Source organism: Mustela putorius, unplaced genomic scaffold, assembly GCF_011764305.1.
Source record: "Mustela putorius furo isolate JIRA1106 unplaced genomic scaffold, ASM1176430v1.1 tig00000139_pilon_pilon_pilon, whole genome shotgun sequence".
In the NCBI taxonomy this organism is placed as follows: domain Eukaryota; kingdom Metazoa; phylum Chordata; class Mammalia; order Carnivora; family Mustelidae; genus Mustela; species Mustela putorius.
In genome coordinates, this window is record NW_025421293.1 from 1,057,846 (window position 1) to 1,079,772 (window position 21,927).

Consider the following 21,927-nt stretch of genomic DNA (forward strand, 5'->3'; position numbering starts at 1 on the left):
ACGTCTTTTAGGGGGTGGACAAGTCACAGGTTTTCCTAGAGGTGTTTTTGGTTGAGAATTGGTCGGCTCAAGTGACCTTCCTCCCTCAGGTTTAGAAAGGAAGGTACTGGACTAATCAAGTCCTCTGGGTCCCTCCTGTCCCGCAGCCGCCCCGTCTTGATTGTAGTTGCTTCTAAGACTCAGACTTTCTCTTCACCCCTGCCGAGTGCCGGATTACAGAATATTCCGAATGCTGCTGCTTTAAGCGCATACTTGATGGCCCTACCTCACAGAAGCCCCTGAGCGCTCTTTCATTTCTGGGGATAAAATGCTCCTAAGCCCGCATTAAAGGAATTCCAGCGTGGTTGGGGGCAGTAATCCCACGTCCATCACCACTGGTTTAAACAAAGCCTCTGGGAGGCATTGCTGGGGCCCAGGGACTTGGTCTGCGGAGCTGAACATCGCGGCTCCCCCCTGGATAGAGCTGTGTGTCTCGAGGTGGGCGGCCTGTGGGGGGACCGCATGAAGTGCCCTGCGCCAGCGTCCTGCTGGAGGGCTGTGCCTTCCTCACTGTGTGCTTAGTCAGGGCCTCCCTGAAGAGGCGTCACAGCCCCTGTTGAGACGCCTGATCTTAGCGGCAGGGAGAGTCCCACGCTCCCGCCCCAGGAAGAGGGACCTCTTCCTGATCGATCATCTGGGCACCGGGAAATCGGTTTAGACCGAGAAAGGCTGCTCATCGGGAATCGGCCCGTGTTCTCGTTCAGTAGTTGAGGTGGCTTTTGAGAAACCCTCTGGGCAGCTCCCTTGGCTTTCATGGGTCACAAGAGGGTGACAAAGTCCTGTGTGACCTTCTAGGCCAGGGCATCACCATTTCCCTGTCAGTACCCCTCTGTGTTTACTCTGTGGGCTCCTACTTCGGGCCACCTTAGACCAGCGGGGGCTCCCTGCTCTGTGGGAACCCTGGGAAATGTCGTGTCTAGCCGAGGCATCTGGATGGTGCCAGACAGGAAATGTGGGGCGTGGAGTTGGTGGCCCTCCTGGCCCGTCAAGGACAGGTAGTGATTTCTGAAAATCTGCGGGAACTGCCGGCAGCTCATCCTGTATTCACCCACGCCGAACACTCTGGTAGACCTTCTGAAGAAAGGTCTGATTCTAACTGATATTAGTTGAAAGTGATCAGGAAAATTTGACAAGGGTAAGGTCAGCGGCGTGTGTACGGTTGTCTGCAGCCAGGATCAAAAGCCACAGGAGGGCGCCTGGGTGGCTCAGTGGGTTAAGCCGCTGCCTTCGGCTCAGGTCATGATCTCAGGGTCCTGGGATCGAGTCCCGCATCGGGCTCTCTGCTCAGCAGGGAGCCTGCTTCCTCCTCTCTCTGCCTGCCTGCCTCTCTGCCTACTTGTGATCTCTCTCTGTCAAATAAATAAATAAAATCTTTAAAAAAAAAAAAAAAAAAAAAAAGCCACAGGAGTAGGTATGTGGGGACCCTAGCCATCCTGCACCTGGCAGAGCTCCCTTCAGGGGGTCCGAGCTACGGCACCGCTCAAGGTGGGGAAGGGTGCTTTGCATTTTCTTTTTCTTTTTTTAAGAAAAAACACTGTAACTCCTTAGAGGCAGGAGAAATTCAGTACAAGAGGGAAATTCGGAAAAGAGTTTTGATGCAAAATCTTCAGAACATAATCTTCTCTGTTGCTTTACGTGGTGTGTATTGTCTGTGGGTCCTTTTCTGTCTTGAGTTTTAAAATGGAGCACGTTTCTGTAACACTTGGAGCAAGTATATTCAGACATATACATACAGCGGCGCCTGGGTGGCTCAGTGGGTTAAGCCTCTGCCTTCAGCTCAGGTCATGATCTCAGGGTCCTGGGATCGAGCCCCGCATTGGGCTCTCTGCTCAGCGGGGACCCTGCTTCCTCCTCTCTTTCTCTCTGCCTCTCTGCCTACTTGTGATCTCTGTCTGTCAAATAAATAAATAAAAATTTAAAAAAAAGACATACATACACACATTGATAAACGTGTGTGCATACATTTTTGTGCTATCTCCACATTTATTTACATATATATAAAATACATATATATGTATTTTGCAGTATCTCCAAATAAAAAATTTAAGTCTCAAAACACAAGAAACTGTAAAGATCATGTATGAAAAGTAAGTTCTGTTTCTCTCTTAAGGATTATTTTCTTTGTGAATCATATTCCCTCCTGACCTGTTAGTGTAAGAAGGGAACGATCCTTTGTCTTTTGCCTTTAGAACTTATAAAGTACTTTCAACCCTCTCGTTTCTTTCTTGGAATATTTCTCAGCCGTATGACAGTGTGTTTTGGGATGGGGATATTTTTGAAAAAAAGATTTCTAAATCAAAGTTTAAAATAAAGTAAATAAAGTTAGGAAACTTTAAAATGCCAAATATTTTAAGCTTAATGAAAATGCTACTACCAATCATTAAGTAAAGGAGTGATAAACCCCATAGGGAGATAAGCCAAAGATACTCACCCCTTCATGGAAAATGAGATACAAATGACACATAAATGTAGATTAAAATGTCAGTGAGGAAGCAAGTGCTCTCCTGCATCTCTGGTGAGAACATAAATTGGTACAACCTCATCTTTGAAGGATGCTTTTATGCTTTATCTATTAAAATAAAAAATGCATGTGCCCTTTGAGTGAGTGGTTCGTATCTGGTAATTTACCCTGAGACATAGTTACATCCACATGAAGTGGAATATATGCAGAATCGTTCATTGTGACATTATTTACAACAGCAGACGTCTGGAAGCAGACGACGCATCCGTCAGCAGAGAACCAGTTAAGTTAAATACTGTGCGGCGTTCTGTGTACAAAACGTGTTACTGCTTTTTGACCCGAGTGTCTGAGGAGGAGGGAGATCTTCGGCTGTTTTCCTCTTTGTACCTTTTCAGAGTGTTCCTGCTTTTTAAAAGGAGAACCGTGGGAAGCTGCCCCAGGAAGACAATTTTTCTAGAGAAAAGAATCATAAATACCATTTTGTATTCCTTTTCTTTTTAGTGTTCGCAGTCCTTACTGAGGCTCGGCTCAAGCAGAGAAGGCGTTGTAGGAAATGAAATGCTCCTCACAGAGCAGAGATTCGATTGTAGGCCGGGTAATAGTGGGTTCGAGAACGCAGGACGTGTTCGTTGTCTCATGTACGCGTGTTTTCCTCTTAAGCACTGTTCAACACTGTGTATGTTTGCTTTTCCTACACAGTCGACCCAACACATAAAATAACCCCCGAGACTCACACTCGTCACCCGGCAATCGTAAACTTGCTATTTCTTTACCATTCGGTACGGTGTTTACGGAGAAACAGAGACTTTTCTTTCAGATTCCATCGCCAGCTTTTGTTGTTGCTTTTTTGGTTTTTACCCTTTTGAGGCTTTCTGACAGTGCTTGTTTCTGCATCACGTCTCGTCAGAGTATTTGGTGGAGCCCCGTGGGGCTCTTTCCCGTCTTCAGGAGGTGAGCGTGAGGAGGTGTCTGAGTGTACCAGGGCGCACGCCAGCTCTGTGACCTTGGCGAACCACCGAGCCCCAGGAGAGCCTTTGCTTCCCACCGGTCAGGTGGGGGTAAGAGGTGTCCGTGTGCGCCAGCCGGCGCTTAGGGAGTGAGTGACCCGGCGCGTGTGAAACTCTGAGTCCATGGTCGGTGTGCGGGCGGGCTCCATACATCAGTGCTCTTCTTAATGAGATTAGCTCAGACTTGAACAGTGGTCATGGGCCTCTTAGAATAATTTTTGGTCACAAATGATTGTCGGTGTTTCAGAGGCTTGTTTTTACGGTGCTCCTTTCGGCCGACTCTTTGAGTTTATTTAGTTTCCAGTCCCGTGCGAGGCCGGGGACGTAGTTGGGTGCGGTCCAGTGCCCGGAGAATTGCAGTCCTCTGGGGACGGACGGACAGTTTCAGCGGCAGGTGGCGAGTGCTGGGAAGAGGCGCAGGGACTGTAAGACCGTAAGGAGTGTCTGGGATCAGAAGCTTCCTGTAGGAGGTGGCTTTAACCACTGGTTAGGACTTAAGGCATAATCTGTAGGGGCCGCAGGTGGGTAACAGAGTTACAAGTGGGCTTCGCTCCAGCCCTGGTCTCCCGGCCACCCAGCGCTCCCGAGAGCCCCCACTCCTGCTAAGGTGCATCCCCAGTGGGAAAGGAGAGCGGAGCTTGGAGATGGAAGAAGCTCGTGTGGCTCCTTCGCAGGTTCCGTTCTGCTGGACTGCGGGGCGGGGGGATGACAGGAGGTAAAGGCAGTGTTGGGAATTCTTCAACTGTGGTTTAAAAAAACAACAAGGGATCTGTGCTGACCCAGAAAATGCAAGATGGGACTTAGAGACCTCACTGTCTGGACTTTTATAGCACCTGGCATACCCAGAGTTTAAAAAAACTGTTAAAATTGGTGGTCCTAAAACCACTCCCAGTCGTTTGAAAGTGAAAAAGCATTTTTTAATGTAAATTCCAATTATTTACTTTTTTGACCAAAAAATTATGTTGAACAAAGACATTCATAGTAGTTGTGTCACTGTGGGGTTGTGGGTGATATTTTAACCAGTTTTCCAGTTTTCATTAAAAATAAAATCTATGATAACATTAGAGAAGAACAGTTTATATTTTGTCTTTCAAGTTTGCTATAATTTTATATAGGTCGTTACCGTGGCAGTGGATAATGTATTCAGTAGAAATTTCTAGAATTTGACGGTCTAAGTAACCAATACACAGAGTCATATGCATCTCGGGCAGAGGATTTTCAGGGCCAAAACTGTTTTCCATTTGAGAAAGTGTCTTTTACATGAAGCCTGGTGTACATTAAGGTCGGCCCTGAGTAGATTGTGGCTTGAATGATGGTGAGCAGTAGTGACAGCCTGCGGCTCAAAAAATGATTAAGTGGCTTTAAAGATCTAGCTGTCTACAGGTTGATAGAATTTTATCTACCCTTTGACTCCAGCTCTTGTATCATCAGATCACCTGAAGGCTATAGGAAGAGACAACCTCTTCCAAATCCAGGAACACCCCATAGACCGTCTCCCCGTAGGGCGTGGGTTTCGCAGTACAAGGACTTTCTAATATCCAGACTTCCTGGAGCACAGGGGTCTTCGCTACGGTGTTTTTAATTGATATTTACAAGGGCAAAGTTTACAAGTCTTTTTCAAAACATACTACAGCATTCGACACAGAATGATGATGCGAGGACCGTCCTGAATGACTTCCAGGTGCAGCCGGAAGCTCCCCAGAGTCCAGCGCGGACGATTTGAAAAGCTCACCAGGTGGCCGCGGGGGGCTTGGCTTCTCGGCGCCCACCCCGCGGGAGGCCGCTTCGCTGCGCACCCAACCTCGTGTCTTTTCAGTTGTTAAGTCGAGAATTCGTGTTTAACGTATGTTACAGACTGATACAGTAGTTATTAATGTTTATGGACATTTTACCTTCTTTTATTTTCATTTTAAGAAAGTCTGTGGAGATTTTTATGAGTAACATTTTAATTTCTCTCACTTCAAACAGTGGGAAATGTGCTTCCTTTGGCATTTTTATGTGTGATGTTAGGTTTCAGGAGCGGGTCACTGCTCTTAGCTGGAAGACGACTGTATTGCTGATGTTTCATGATGTTTAATTAACCAATGACCTGACTAAAGCATTGTTTCTTAAGATGTCACTTATTTGTTTGAGATGGGGAGAGGCAGCAGGAGAGGACGAGGGACAAGCAGACCCCCTGCTGACTCCCCACTGAGCAGAGCCCGATGCGGTGCTTGATTCTGGGACCTCAGGACCATGACCGGAACTGAGGGCAGACGCTCAACCTGCTGAGCCACCAGGTGCCCCGCGGTATGATGGTTCTTGGTGTGTTTGGGGTGTTTCTCGTGGCCGGTTTGTTTTAAGGTCCTGAGGTCCCAGTTAGTTGACTGTGTGTGGTCAGTTTCGGGGGCACAGTTCAGTGATTCGGCACGTGCGCACACACCCGGGGTCATGAGGACAAGTGCCCTCCTCTGTCCCCGTCACCTGCTCCACTCACCCCCTCCGGTAACCATCAGTTTGTGCTCTTCAGTTAAGTCTGTTTCTTAAATTCCACATAAAGCTGAAATCATATGTTAAATTCCACATAAAACTGAAATCAAATAACATATGATTTATGACACATGACAAGAACTTAACAGAAATACGTTCTGACTTACTTCACTTAGCCTAATTCTCTTTCTCCCTCCGTGTCCTTGTAAGTGGCAAGATTTCATTCCCCCCCTTTTTAAAGATTTTATTTATTTAGGGCCACCTGGGTGGCTCAGTGGGTTAAGCGTCTGCCTTCAGCTCCGGTCACGATGCCCGGGTCCTGGGATGGAGCCCCACCTCGGGCTCTGTGCTCAGCAGGGAGCCTGCTTCCCCCCTGCCTGCTGCTCCCCTGCTTGTGTCCTCTCTCAGACAAATAAATAAATAAAATCTCTTAAAAAGAAATGCTTCCTCGAGCGCCAGGCATCATATTGGCCTTCCTGAGCTGGCAGTGTGAGGATGGATACAAGAAGGAGCACATCTTCTTCTTGAGATGAGTCGTGTAAGTCTTGCATTTACATCTTGTTGTAAAACGTGGTCCCTTAGCACGTCCTGCTGAGGGAGGTTGGGAAGTGCCATCTTTGAGGGGAGCGTACTGTTGTCCTTAAATAGTGGAGGCATTCTGCTTGGCAAGGAGGAAGCGGAGAATGGGGTTACGGGTGACTAGCAGTCTGCATCACTGAAGTGTGAAGTTCAGATGTTAGACGGGTGACAGCAAAGTAAACTTCTTAAGAAGAAAATATTTAAGATTAAAGAAATCAACTGATTTGGAGGAAAAGTCCCCAAATATTTGCATATGGAAGATTATGAATGCCCATTACCAAAGTATTCTCCGTGGTTTGGTAGAGGCAGAAGGCAGATCACCTAATGTTTGTAGGAAGAACAGAGAACAAATGTATCTTGGGAGGAGAAGGGAGACAAAAGTCTGGGATTTCTTTGGGATGGGACGTGTTATTTGTTGCTTGGTTTGCAGTGGAGCAGGCCTGAGCATGAACATGGAGGTAGAGGGCAAGATGCAGACAGACGTGACCTTACGCGTCTCAAATAGAGGTGTGTTTTATTTGTAATTTCTAGACCAGTGGTTTCGTCGGTGTCTTAGGATTATTGTGCATTATTGTGACGTATGTGTTCAGACAAGTGATATTCTTTATCCTCATTCAGCACAGTGTATTTCGTAAGATTCTTTTTTTTTTTTAGTGATCGTCATAGACATCCCATGGGAACTAAGGTCACTTAATGATGCTTATTTGAGGGGTAAAATTATTTGTCCTAGGGTGCATAAATCATGGGTTTTCAGGCACCCGGACATATGAAACAATGACCGTCACTTTCAGTTTGTTTTTACTGGTATTTATTTTGAATTTCAGATAATATTAAGGGAACATGTGCTTGTTAGTCAGAGGTGGTCTGGGGTTAGAAGTGGTCGTGATCCACTGCCGCCGACGGGTATCACAGATGTCATCAGTCCTCCGTCACCGAGAGACCAGCAGGCTTTCTTCCTGCCACTTTGTGGATTTCATCTGCTCTAATTTCTTTCAAGTGGAATAATTCAAAGCCATTCATCTCAAAGCTCATTTAAAAATGTTTTAGCTTAGGTATTGCCATCTTGGATATGAGAGTTGAACCTTTTTATGAGCATCGTAGAGTTTGATTTATGAAAAGTTAGGAGGAGAGGGAAATTAAAAGAATGGTCAGAAGTGAATTTCTTCTGCTTATTGAAACTCGAGAGAGGGAAGTGCTTTCTCAAATTGACATTTGAAGACCTTTATTAGTGCGTTTGGGAAATGAAGATAGTGGAGACTGAGTTCGGTTTGACTTACGGCAACGGGAAGCTAACCTGCTCCTCTGACGTGGCCCGTGAGAAGCCGGTACACGTGGCAGAAACTCACTCGCCACCTTCACAGGAGGAACAAAAATGATGCCATTGGTTTCTTCCTAGTCTGAGATATTGGACTGAAATAAATACCACTTACGTCCTGTCATTTGCACCTTCACGCCATCCAGCCACACAGTGGGGAGAAAGGTGTTTTGCCTGTAACAAGTTAGAAATGTTAAAAACCACATAAATAGAATTTGAGCAGCCCTTCAAGTTTATTAGCTTCATCTCCACCAGTTTCAAGAGTCTTTCTGACATAGCTTCTAGCTTTGGAGCCTGGGGTCCCATCTCAACATAGGGGGAGACACCGACCTGGCGCGGCGCCTTCACAAAACCTCTACCGTCCGTTTCCCTTTTCTCCTGTTCCTGGCTCGGGGTGGAAGGTTACCCTCGTTTGACTTGATGTACTTTGAAAACATCCGGCAGACACTGAAGGCACTTAGGACGCCTCCGATGTAGGTGCGTTTGTGCACTTGCAGCCCGCCACAGCGCAGGGGCCTCTCTGTCTTTCCCAGGAGCAAAGCACTGATTATTTCGAGGTTCCTGCTCAGCAGTTTCTGGGGATGTCGGCATGTAGGGCTGAGGGCAGGCTGGAGGGGAGGAGTGCACGGACCACCTCCTGCCCGTCTTTTTTAGATGGTTCCGCTTCGTGCCGTCGCGTTTGGAATACATTGGGTTCTTTACCGAACGTATAGAGGTTATATTCTAAAGAGTCCATGTAGTAGGAAAAGTCACATTTGAAGACTTTAGCACTTAAAGCAAAATTCAGATTGAAGTCAGAAATTATAGTGAATCAGTGAAATCCCTTATAAATACTGTGTTCATAGAGAATATTAATAACATTTTATAAATCTTTAATTAGTAATGGGTACTGTTAAATTAATTTCTGCTTCTCTGTTCTCTGCTTGCAGTAGTATTTTCAGACTCCCCTACAGTACCCACATGATAACTACAAATTTATTTTGTTCTATGTTCATGCATAGGAAATAATGCCTTTGCTTTTTTCTTCCTCTTTGACTTACGGCTAAATTGTTGACTTTCAGGTTTCATTCTGGTTTAAGAAACCCAGAGAATAAGTAGGGTGCTTGAAATTAAAAGCCTGGGGATACATTTTATTTAATGCATTTAGTTGGTCAGATTTTAAAATGTTCTCCTTAACAGAGTTAGCTGCTTCTGCTTAACTTTATCCCAGATCTCACCCGAATTTATCGAAACTACAATTTCCTGTTTCCTAATAGGTTCCAAAGTTTATTCTAAGGCCTGGGTTTGTTTTGTCCTTGTAACTCTCGTGACTATAATCCAAAAATCTCCACTGCTCTACCTTTTATTTTCTGTCCTTTTTTCTCTAACACTAGGTCTCTCTTTTGTGACCCCTCCCTTCTTAGTGGTTCATTCCCCTGTGTTCTCTCAGTTGAGGAGGATACAAGTCTGCAGGCGGTAGGATTTTACATGCGGAACTAGCGATCGAGGGGGGGACCACTGTGTCTAGAGGCAGCGTCTGACAGCAGTTATTTCCCGGCAGGCATAGGAGAGACTGGTATGGGGGTGGCGGTGCAGGTCTTGGCCCAACTGTGACTCGCCCCTGCTTTTGTCATGAAGTCTCACTAGGACACAGCTGGGCTGCTGGCTACGGACCGTCCATGGCTGCTCTCCTCTTAAAATGGCAGAGGAGGGTAATTGCCACCGAGACCATTTGATTCCCAGCGCCTAAAACGGGACGAGTTTGCGAGCCCTGCGTTGGACTCACCTCTGGGGGGGGCTGGGGCCTTGCTGGCTGGCCCGTCACCGCTGCTGCCCTCCGTCCTCCTGAACCCGGCTTTGTTCACCCGACCACCGTTCGCTTCCTGAAACTCTGGCCTCCCGTGGTGTCCTAGAACCTGTCACGCTTCTCCTTCTCCTTCTGTTCCTTGCCACCGTCTCCCCCGTTAGGCCTCTCTTCAGACCCTGTCTTTGGGGTGTTCCGCAAGCTTCCGTCTCAGGCTCGCTTTGTGTCTCGTGATCTTGCCCGAGCACATCTGTCTGTGCTCCCCGCTCCCCAGCCCCAGCCCCGCTCCCCCTCCCCCTCCTGAGCGCTGTTTCCTGTTTTCTCATCAAATGTGCCTCCAGACCCGCTCACCTGTTGCTCTCTGCTGGCTCCTGGGAATCCGGATGCCCGAAGCCCGCCCCGTCTGTGTTCTCAAGCCTCCGTTCCTCCTTGTCCCCCGTCTTCCTAGCAGCAGGGCTGTCCTGCAGTCCCTTTTCCCCGGGAGGAAGTCAGTTTGACTCTTAATTCACACTTACCATGGTTGAGCTGAGCGTCTGCTGTTTCTTGGGCTTCCCCAAAACTCCCAAAGCAATACTTGCACAGTATACGTCCTTTTAGGCTTAGGGTTGTATATGCACATACGAACCAGTATTTTTTTAGGCATCATATTGTATGTACTGTTTTGTTTGTGTTTTTTAAGACAAAAAACTACTCTGTCAAATTTACTCTCATAAAGCACACAAAAGGATAAACCCCAAACCTCCCTGTTCGAGCCTCACTCCCTTCATGCCTTAAAGCTCGTTTCCTGGAGACATTTCTGTTGACTGTGGAGGCGTCTCCGGGTGCCCGCCCGGCTCAGTCGGTGGAGTCCGCAACGCTTGACCCCAGCGTTGAGAGTTTGAGCCCCACATTGGGTGTGGAGCCTACTTACAGAAAGAGTATCTTCATCCACAGACGTAGCGCATGTATGCTGTACTTGAATTTTAAAAATACAGATCGGATCTCGCTCTCCACAGTGCCTGTAGCTTGCCTTTTTCATCAACACATTTTGTTCCTCGGTCTGAATACAGATAATTTTACCTCATTCTTTTATAGCTGTACCCATGGGGCTGTTATTTAATCGTTTGCTGATGGAAGGTTATTTCTGTTTGTTGCTAGAAGCACTTGAGTAGGTTTTTATTTTTTAATGAACTTGTACTTCGGAACAGTTTCAGAGCTGTCGAAAAGTTACAAAGACAGCAGGGACAGCTCCCATGCACCCCTGTTACTGTTCCTCTGCTTTCAGCGTGCTGTGTTGATGGTACATTGTCATAATTCATGAACTAATACTGATGCACCAAATTCACATTTTATTCCAGTTTCCCTTTTCTGTCCCGGGTCCCGCATTGCACTTAGTAGTCTTGTCCCCGTGGACTTCTCTTGGCTGGCCTGTCTTCAGACTTCCCTTGTTTTCGTTGCGTTGGAGGTTTTTAGGAGCACTGGTCAGGTATTCTGTAGAAGTCCCTTGGTTGGAATGTGTCTGATGTTTTTGGGAAGAAGATGACAGAGCCAAAATTTGTGTAAATTAGGATTCTCTCTGGGGTGGCTCGGTTGGTTGAGCATTCAGGTCTTGACGTCAGGGTCATGAGTTCCAGCCCCATGTTGGGCTCCATGCTGAGTCTATTTAATAAAAAAAAGGTTCTCTCTTTGAGCTGTGAAGTTCTGTGGTTTTGATCACCGCACATCGTCATGGACCCACCGGTGGAGTATCAGATAAAACAAGTTCACTCCCCGAGAGTTCCCCTGTGTGTCACGTCTTCAGAATTCTCCACCTCCCCTGAAGTCCCTGGCGACCATGGACTCTGTCGTCGTGTCTTCTGTGTGCTATATAATTGGCATCATATGGTCTGGAGCCCTCTCGTACTGGCTTTTTTCACTTATATTTATACATTTAAGATTCCTCCATGTCTTTTCGTAGCTGTAACTCATTTCTTTTTATCATCAGTACTTCGTGATGTGGATAATTCCACAGATTATCTGACCCTCCTTTGCAGGACATCTGGGTTGCTTCCAGTTTTGGGTGGTTATGGATAAAGATGCTATAAACGTTTGCGTGCAGGTTTCTGTTGAGTTAAGTATCTCGGCGCTCCGTTGCTGGTTGGTAAGTCTGTTCAGTGCTCTACTGAACTGCTCATGCTGTCCTCCAAAGGGCCGGTACCATTTTGCATTTCCCCAGCAATGGAGAGTTCCTGTAGCAGAGCGTTTCCATCAGCGTTTGGTCTTGTAAGTGGTTTGGTTTGGGAACTTCCAGTAGCCACATAGTTATGTCTCATTGTTTTAATTTGTGGTTCTCCAATGGTAAATTGTGTTGAGCATCTTTCAGTACGCCTGTTTGCCATCTGTATGTCTTTTTTCTTGGGTTGTTTGTTCAAATCTTTTGCCCATTTCTTAGTTGTTTTTTTTTATTGTTGAGTTTCAAGAGTTCCTTGTATATTTTGGATATGAAATATTTATCAGATATGTGCTTTGTGAATACTTTCTCTCAGTCTGGTTTGTCTCTCATTCCCTTAACAGCATCTTTCTCAGAACAGAAATTTTTAGTATTAATAAAGTCAAGCTTACTGAGTTTTTTACTGAGGTTATGCTTTTGGTATTGAATCTATAACCTCCTTACCAAACCGAAGGTCACGTTGATTTTCTCTTATGTTTTCTTCCAGAAGTTTTATAGATTTGCGTTCTACATTTAGGGTTTAAAAAATATATATATATTTACTTATTTGAGAGAGAGGGAGAGAGAGATTGAGCATAGGTAATGGAAGTGGCAGCAGGAGAGGGAGAAGCAGGTTCTCCACCGAGCAGGGAGTCTGATGTGGGGCTCCATCCTAGGACCCTGGGATCATGACCTGAGCTGAAGGCAGATACTTAACAACGACTGAGCCAGCCAGGCGCCCCTACATTTAGGGCTGTGTGTGTGTGTGTGTGTGTGTGTGAGAGAGAGAGAGAGAGAGAAAGGTGTAAGGTTTTCATTCATTCATTCAATTGGTGGACATCCAAATATCCTAGCACCATTTTGTTGAAAAGACGGTCTTTTCTCAGTTGAACTGCCTGTGTTCTTCCTTTGCTAGAGATCAGTTGACTGTTTGTCTGGGTCCATTTCTCAGCTGTTCTGATGACCTGTTTGTCTTCTTTCACCAATTTACACTGTCTTATCTACTGTAGCTTCGTAGTACATCTTGAAAATGGATCGTGTGAGTTCTCCGACTTAGTTCCTCTTTGGAATTCTGTAGGTTGTTGTAAGTCTTTTACCATCCTGTGCACTGCGGTCAGTTCCTTGGGGTTTGTGAAACAGCTTCCTGAGATTGTCGCTGAGATCATATCGACTCTGTAGATCAGGCTGGGAAGAAGTGACACCCTAATGGTATTGAGTCCTCCAGTTCATGAGCACAGACTGTGTCCCCTTTTATTTAGATTTTCTTTGATTTATTTAATCAGATGTTGATCTTGAATATAGTTTTGTTAGATTTATATATAAATATTTCATGGTTTTCATACTATTTAAAAAATTTTTTAAAATTTCAAATTGCAGTTGTTCGTTGCTGGTATGTGGGAAAGCATGTGACTCGTCTGTTCGTCTTGTGATCCTGTTGTTCTCACTTAATAGTGCCAGGAGGGGTTTTTGTGTCCTTTTTTTTTGAGATTTTCTGCGTAGACAGTCATATCATCTGCACATAAAAACAGTTTTATTTCTTCCTTGCCAATTTATATACCTTTTATTTCTTTTTCTTCTCTTATTGTTGAGTCTTGTTGGATAGGAATGGAAGGAGGGGGCATCCTTGCCGTATTCCCAGTCTTAGGGGGAAAGTGTCCTGTTTCTCACAATTCGGTATTGTATTAGCTGTGGCTTCTTTGTAGATAGATATTCTTTATTGTTATCGAGGAAATTCCCCTTTATTCCTAGTTTGCTGAGAATTCTATCATGAGTAAATGTTGGCTTTTGTCAGATACTTGACTGCATTCAGTGGTTTTCTGCATGACTTTGTCGGCACTACCCTGTTGATGTGTGATGTTGCATTTTTTGAATACCGAACCAGCCTTGGATACACGAAATAGATCCCAACTGCTCAGCATGTGTGTAATTATTTTTATACATTATTAGATTCACTTTGCTAATGTTTTCTTTTTAAACCTATGCTCAGGAGAGATACTGACCTCAATTTTCCTTTTTTATAATCCTTTATCTGGTTCTAATTTTAGGGTAATACTGGCCTCAGGATTCTGAGAAGTGGTGCCTCTGCTTCTGTTCTCTAGAAGAGACTGTAGTAAATTGATATCATTTCTGTCTTCAGTGTTTGGTAGAACCCAGCTGGGCTTGCCGCTTTCTGGAAGGTTATCAATTATTCATTCAATTTCTTTAATATATATAGCCCTAATCAAATGTTTTCTTCCTGTGTGCATTTGATCTTCGGATTTTGTCCATTTTATCCATGTTATCAAATTTGTGGGCATAGTGTTATTTGACTATTCCTATATTATTATTTTATTGTCCATGGGATCAGTAGTGATGATCCTTCTTTATTTTTGATCTTAGTAAATTATGTTTTCTGTCATTTTTCTTGGTTAGCCTAAGTAGAGGCTTACCCATTTTAGTTTATTTTTTTTTGTCCCTTCAGAGAACTGTCTTTTGGTTTTGTTGATTTTTTTCTCTATTGGTTTTCTTTTGCACTGTCATTGATTTCTGCTCTAATTTTTATTATTTCTTCTACTTGGCTTAGGCTTAAATTGCTCATCATTCTCTACTTAAGTGAAGGCCTGGATTATTGATTTTTTTCACTTAAGACCATGTCATGACCCTTTGTGTAAATATTCTATTACACTGAGTTTATTTGCTGCATAGTTGTTCATCAAGTGGGTTTGCTATTAGGCTTTAACCCACTGAGCCACCCAGGCGCCCCTGAACTTTTTTTAACCAATGTCCATTGTGTTAATGTATACTTTATTATTTGTGGTATTAAGACAATTTGCTATATTTTTTTGACCATTTGTATGTATTTTTTTGTGAAATCATGTTGTGGCTCTTAACCATTCTTTTGAGATGTTTGTGATTTTCATTAACTTGCAAATGCTTTTTATTAAGGACTGAAGATTTCTGTGTGTGTGTGTACACATGTATGTGTGCATATCTAGCTGTTAATTTTTTTCATTATCGTATGAAACAGGGTTCTTTTTCCCTGTGTTGGTCATTGATTGCAGCAGCATCCGTTGTTTGAGCAGTTCATTCCCTGCCCCATGCTTTGTGGTGGCTGCCTGCTGTAGTCATGTTTTCGTATATTCATGGATGTTTCTGAACTTTCTACTAGTTATACTGATTTTTCCTTCCTGTCCACTGCCGCGCGGTCACTGCGACTCTGTAGGACTCGGTGGGAACCTCTGAAGCCCTTCCTCCTTCATCAGTCTTTTCTTCAAAACTGTCTTGCTGGTTCTTAGCACCTTTATGATACGTTTTCATATGTGTGTGAGAGCCAGATTGTCCGTGTTCGTGTGTACAACCACGTACACACACACACACAGCTTTGGGGTGTTGATTGGAATTGCACTGAATTTGTAGTCTAACTTGAGAAAGTTGCCGTCTTTATGGAGTTGTATCTTCCATTTATCACTTGTTAAAGTTGCCTGCACTATCACTTTAATTTTCTTCTGCTGGGATTTATTTTCTAATTGTGGGCTATGTTGGCTCCCTGGGGAATGTCACATTTCCACACATCTTCTGAAATTGTTTGCAGGCTCTTCTTGAGTAGGAGTTATTTTTGCTCACGGGGTGCTCTGTCAGGCTGCTGGGTCCAGTCCCTGGTCACAAGGCTGTCCCAATATATTTTTTCCGCTAGCTTTGTCTGTGGACTTGGCATTTTTCATTTCATCTGTTTTGCAGCGGGATGGCTCAAGAGATGAACTTGAAGTGTCCTTTTGGCCATATGTCCGTTATACCTACTATTTGGTAAATAATGTGAATTAGGTAAGTAAGGATTTTGGATGAAAGGCTTAATTTCTGGCGTTTTAGTGTCCGTGCGGCGGGTGCTGTCGCCCTTCTCGAGGCCCATCGTGCTCTCATTCCGGATGCACTTCCCTGTGAGTCAGACGTGAGCCAGAGTTCTGTGTACACAGGCACATCTTGTCACCGTGAAGCTTTCCAGGGAGGAAATTTTACAGGCTTACTTCACAGACTTAGTCACCTTCTGATGAGTCATCCCCCACCCCAGCCACGTTTAGGCACCGGGAGGTTAGTTGGTGGGTTAGCACAATCTGAACATTTCTCAGCTGTGCAGTGTTTGCGTTTGGACAGTGAACGCCCCAGGAACGGAGCCTTCAGTGTGCAGCATTGGGGACTTAAATTCATGAGTTGTTACAAGCAATGTTTCTGGAGAAACAGATCTGTAGGGTTTATTGAATTTAAGGATGTATGGTTTCTGGCTATTCCATAATCCTTTCAAGTTTCCTTCCAGTAGTTCTGCAGGATGTTTTGGCTCTGTTGAGAGCCTCCTCATCCGTCTGCTGTTCCCTCTGGATTCGGGTGTTTCTGTTTGCGGCTGCTGCAGGGTGGTAGATGGACCTCGTCTGTGGGAACATCGCCAGAGGCTGTACGTTTTTGTCAATATCCGCAGTCCTGCAGGTCCATGTTGTTGCTTCGGGGACGGAGGCTGTGTGTTCTCCCGGGTGTAGGCAGTGACATGATCTACTTACCGAGTTTTATGACGTTGTTTATTCACTTGTATTTACTGTTCTGTAGGTGGGCTACGGCTTTCCTTCGCCTCGTGGCCTCGTGGCGGAGGCTTTAGACTAGATGTTCTCTGTCGTGGAAGGCAGAGAGTGGCCCTGTGATTTCTGTGCTCAGCCCTTTCTTCCTCTAGAAATGTTACCATTTATTCATTCTCTTTCATTGATTTGTGTTTGGTCTTTTTTCTTTACATTCTCGCTCCCTTATTTATCTTTTCTTAAAAATTACTATTCTCGGGGCGCCTGGGTGGCTCTGTGAGTTAAAGCCTCTGCCTTCGGCTCAGGTCATGATCCCGGGGTCCTGGGATCGAGTCCCGCATCCGGCTCTATGCTCAGCAGGGAGCCTGCTTCCTCCCCTCTCTCTCTCTGCCTACCTCTCTGCCTACTTGTGATCTGTCTGTCAAATAAATAAATAAAATCTTTAAAAAAAAAATTATGATTCTCCTTCCTTTCCCGTGCATTGCCATGTTGTGAAGTTCTGTGTCCGTGGTCTCGCCACAGGCCGTTTCCACCCAGTGAGGACTCCCCGCCCCTGTTAACACGCCGGCCGAGCCACGCCTTCCACTTTCCCCCAAGCTCCAGAGAATGGAGAAACCTGCTCCATATTACTTGTAGGCTCTTCTGAAGCATAAATATTGCTGCCTTTTTTATAATTTTTTTATCCTGTAATGTGAATTTTTTCCCACTCTCGCGTATTTATTGGCACTTCTGAGCTTTCTCTTCTTGTGGCTTCTCAAGAGATGAGCCCCTTTGCCTGTATGTGTGTTTATGCGTTACAGTGCGTGGCTGTGTGTGCACGCGTAGCTCACATGCACGGTTGCCCCCTCCTCCTGCTCCTTCACACGGGTGGCAGCGTCCTGCTGGTTAGCCCTGTTGCCAGGAGGACGTCCAGTTCTTCCTTCCTTCTTGCTGTTGTCGGTGACTTGCAGAGGCACGTGGGCCTTCAACTCTGGGCGCTCCGGCTCGCATCCCCGTGGAGAGGCCTGGTCTCCTGCGGCGCCGCTGAACTAAGGCAGATCTTTTTCTCTGTCCTTTACTACGCTTCCGGTCTTTGGCCGGGAGACTGTGGTTTAAGCCGTCTGCTATAATGGCTAGTCGAGATCAGGAATATCAAGAGACTGTTAAGCTGGTTCAGTCTCATCTCAAGACTCAGAACTATTAAAAAGTGAGTGTGTGTGTGTGTGTGTGTGTGTGTGTGTTTTCTGATCCCACAACTATTGTTATATTTCCTTCCAAACCTGTACAGTGTTGTTTTAGCCTTTTAAAAATCCAACACTATTACATAAAAATTTCCCTCATCCTTAACTTTCTTCTAAAACCAGTTACTCTCTTGGGGCGCCTGGGTGGCTCAGTGGGTTAAGCCGCTGCCTTTGGCTCAGGTCATGATCTCAGCGTCCTGGGATTGAGTCCCGCATCGGGCTCTCTGCTCAGCGGGGAGCCTGCTTCCTCCTCTCTCTCTCTGCCTGCCTCTCCGTCTACTTGTGATTTCTCTCTGTCAAATAAATAAATAAAATCTTTAAAAAAATAAATAAATAAAACCAGTTACTCTCCACAGGAACAAGTATGAAGACTCAAGTCCCTCTCCCATTTCTTGCCCCTTCCTGAAAATCACGCCTCCATGGAGCGTCTCCTATTAGGAGTGTGTTTCTTTGCTATGTCGGGATTCGTAACCACGGCTCTGAAACGTCGCCTTTTGGTGTTCAGTAGCTGTGTCTTAAATCATTGTGCTCTTTCTTGGGATTGAAGTTCTTTTTTTTTTTAAAGATTTTATTTATTTATTTGTTAGAGAGAGAGAGAGAGTGGGAGAACACAAGCAGGCAGAGCGGCAGGCAGAGGCAGAGAGAGAAGCAGCCTCCCCACTGAGCAAGGAGCCCGATGTGGGACTCGATCCCAGGACCCTGGGATCATGACCTGAGCCGAAGGCAGTGGCTTAACCAACTGAGCCACCCAGGCGTCCCGGGATTGAAGTTCTTAAGAGTTTATAAATAAAGCTGGATTGAACATTCCTATTGATCAATATTTATCCACAATTTTTATCATTTCCAAAGGTGAAAATTTTAGAAGTGCAATTATTGGGTCAACAGATTGGAGTATTTTTCTGGTTCTTTAATCGTGTTGCTGTGTTAGTTTCCAAAATGTTTTTACTGGATTCTGCTTTTACCGTCCGTGAGCAAGTACACCTTGCATTTCTTTGATTACTAGTAACTCAGTACCATATTTTAGGATACCGTTTTATCTTGTTTTGACACAGCTTCAACTCGAGTTCGCCTTGAATTGCAACTGTCAAGATAAATCGTGGAAATTAAGCGCCGTAGTCCTGGGATATAATAACCTTATCCAGAATGTGTATCACTGAAAGCTGCCTAATTAGAAACAACAGAATTCTGTCCAACTCACAGTTATGTATTTTTAAACTTTTTATTATAGATTTTTAAAACACGTAAGAGAAAAGAGAATAATCGAATGAATTCCTCTGTGACTGTCATCTTCATTTGACAGCTGTCGGCACTTCATTTCTCGTTTCATCTGTCCCCGCTGTGTTTTTGGGGTGGAGGAGGCATTGGAATATTTCAAGTCAAATAAATACGTGACTTTATCCATGAACACTCGTGTATATAACATATAAGGGCTTTAAAAAAATGAGTGTCTTTTCCCAGCATTCTGTGTTTATTTAATCTCTCATAGGATTTATTTAACTTTTATTTTATTTTGTTTTGTTTTGTTTTTTTTAAGGCTTTTATTTATTTGTTTGTCAGAGGGAGAGCAGAAGCACGGAGGAGCTGCAGGCTTAACAGGCAGAGCAGGCAGAGTAGGCAGAGGGAGAAGCAGGCTCTCTACCGAGCAAGGAGCCTGATGCAGAGCTCCATCCCAGGACCCCAAGATCATGACCTGAGCCGAAGGCAGACGTTTAACCAACTGAGCCACCCAGGCATCCTTCTCATAGGATTTATTATTGGAGTATATCATACTTACAGAAAAGTGCACAGAGCTTAAGGGGACAGCTTGGTGAATTATTACGAGAAGAACGCACCTCTGATTGCTGCAACAGTGTTGAGAGCGCCGTCGGAGCCCCCCTTTTGTCCCATTCATCTTTCCTCCTGGTCATTAGCCCTCTTCTGTCTAACAGTAATCACTGACTTCTAACACTGTCAGGCGGTTTTCCCTGTTTTTGAACTTTATAGAGATGGAATCACAATACAGAGCTGGGCCTTGAGCCGAGCTGCGGTTGGGGCGCTGACCCTGTGCAGCTGAATATCCATGTGTAACTTTACCCTCAAAACCTACTAAAGCCTGCTGTTGGCCAGAAGCCTGATCGAGAACACAGCCGATTGACACATATTTTGGGAATGTATTACGTGTGTTCTTATAACAAAGTAAGCTAGAGGAAGGCAAACGTTAGGAAAGTCGTAGAAAACACATTTACAGCTCCACGCCATAAACAGTTCACATGCCGGCGGCCCGGCACAGACCCACGTTGTTTGAGGATCTACTGTGTTTCACTTCACGTGTGTGTTAGACTCACCCATGGTGCTCTGGTCCGTTCATCTTCATTGTTCTGTTTGGTAATACGAACGTGCTACCGTTAATCTGTGTTACTGTTGAAGCATCGTCATGCTGTTCCGGTGTTTGGCCGCCGTGAATCATCTACTAGTGACACTCCTGTACCGGTGTTTCGGTGTGTGTATCTGCTCAGTGACGTCGGCTGTGCACCTGGGAGCACACTCGCCGGATTGTGGGGTGTGCGTGCATTCACCGTCCGTGAATAACGCCGAACAGTTACAACGTAACGCGTGAATTCACACAGTCGTGTGTAGGGGCTGTTTTGCATCCTTGCCACCAACTGGTTTTGTCAGTCTTAGTGGCGGTCGTGAAGCTGTTTCCTTGTGGATTTTAATTGCATTTCTATTCATTGTTCATTTGATACCCTCTTTTTTAAAGGATACTTGCTTCAGAGTTAGTGTTCTCTGTCACTAAATCATAAAAACATTCTTACTCAAGGATATACAGGAACATTCATGGCTTTTGTCAGTATTTCTCTTGCATTTGTCTTTTTTCTTATTGGTTTTTAGAAGTTATTTAGATATGGTCGATATGAGGAAATGTCTTTTTTCACTCTTGGCTTGTCTCTTTTATCCTATCTTGATAAGGAAAAGTTGCAAATTTTAATGCGCTGCAGCTTCATGAGGCTTGCTTTTCTGTTGAGTTTGTCTCGAACTGTTTCAAGAAAGTCATGAGATTCTTGTCGTCTAAATATTCTGTTTCTCTTTCACATTTAAGTCCATTAAGGCGTTTTTTTAAGTGTCGGTGCTTCTAACCCCCTACATGAACATCCCTTGCACCAGCACTGTTGATTTAAAATACTATCCTTTTCTACCTTGTTCTGTAGTGGCAATTTGGTAATAGATCAAATATCCATACTTGTGGCTCATTTCTGGTTTTTTGTTGAGTTATAATTGATGATTGACATGTGACATTTTGTACGTTTACGGTGTGTTCATTTGATACACTTACATAATACGATTCAGTAACCATGGCAGTGTAAGCTCACACTTCCATCACGTCTGATAATTATCTTTTTCTTTATGGTGAGAACATTTAAGATTAGTCTCTTAGCAACTTTGAAGTGTATGCCGTAGAACGTTGTTGACTATTAATCACAGTGTTCGTTAGATCTCCAGAGCCTCGCTCATCTTACAGCTGCGGGTTTGTACCCTTTGGCCGGTACCTCTCCAATTTCCCCACCCTACAGCCTCTAGTAACCACCGTTCTACTCTGTTTCCATGAGTCAGCTTTTGTAAATCCCATATGTAAGTGATACCGTACAGCAGACTGTTGAATATCCTAGGGTTCAGGGCACCATCTCCCTGTGCAGTGGGAAATCTGCATACTAACTTTCGATTCCCCCAATACATGTTTTGAATGTTCCATATATTCTACTATATTCTTACAATAAAGCAAGCTAGAGAAAAGAAAACATTACTAAGAACGTTAAGGAAGGGAAAATACATTTATAGTACTGTGTGTGTGAGTGTGTGTGTTTGTGTGTGTGTATATATATATATATATATATATATATATATATATCTACTGAAAATCCATGTGTAAGTGGACCCACACAGTTCAAAACCATGTCATCCAAGGGTCGACAAATTGTATTTGTCATTCTCTGATTTACATTTCTTATCATGCCTTTGAGGTCTCTGTTTGTCCATTTACTCACAAACAGGAGTATTTTCTTTTTTCTCCTGGCTGAGTGATACTCCAGTGTGTGTGTGTGTGGACACCATGTGTTCGTAAACTGCTCCTCTGTTGATGGACGCTTTTGTTGTTTCCGTATATTGACTCTAGTGAATATCCTGTTTCCTTTCCTCTGGATATGTACCAGAGATGGGGTTGCTGGGTCGTACGCCAGTTGTAGTTTGTATTTCCTGAGAACCCTTCATGCTGCTCTCCGCAGTGACTCTGCCAGTTCACGTTCCCGCTAGCGGTTCCCAGAACCCACAATCTAAACAGGGTCCCCTTTCCCATCTCAAGGACAGCTGTTCTG

General features: G+C 44.6%; 1 protein-coding gene across 8 annotated transcripts in view; it reads left to right on the forward strand.

Moving 5' to 3' along the window:
* Positions 1 to 21,927, forward strand: part of LOC101692945 (S-adenosyl-L-methionine-dependent tRNA 4-demethylwyosine synthase TYW1) — a 201,127-nt gene that overhangs the window by 133,456 nt on the left and 45,744 nt on the right. Inside the window, exon 15 of one of the 8 annotated variants that reach the window (XM_045074915.1) lies at positions 18,631 to 18,983. The exons of the other annotated variants lie outside the window; for them this stretch is intronic. Within the exon in view, the coding sequence (XP_044930850.1) occupies positions 18,631 to 18,735 (105 nt within the window). The 3' untranslated portion in view covers positions 18,736 to 18,983. Of the gene's footprint in view, positions 1 to 18,630; positions 18,984 to 21,927 lie in introns of those variants that run through there. 8 annotated transcript variants of the gene reach the window in all.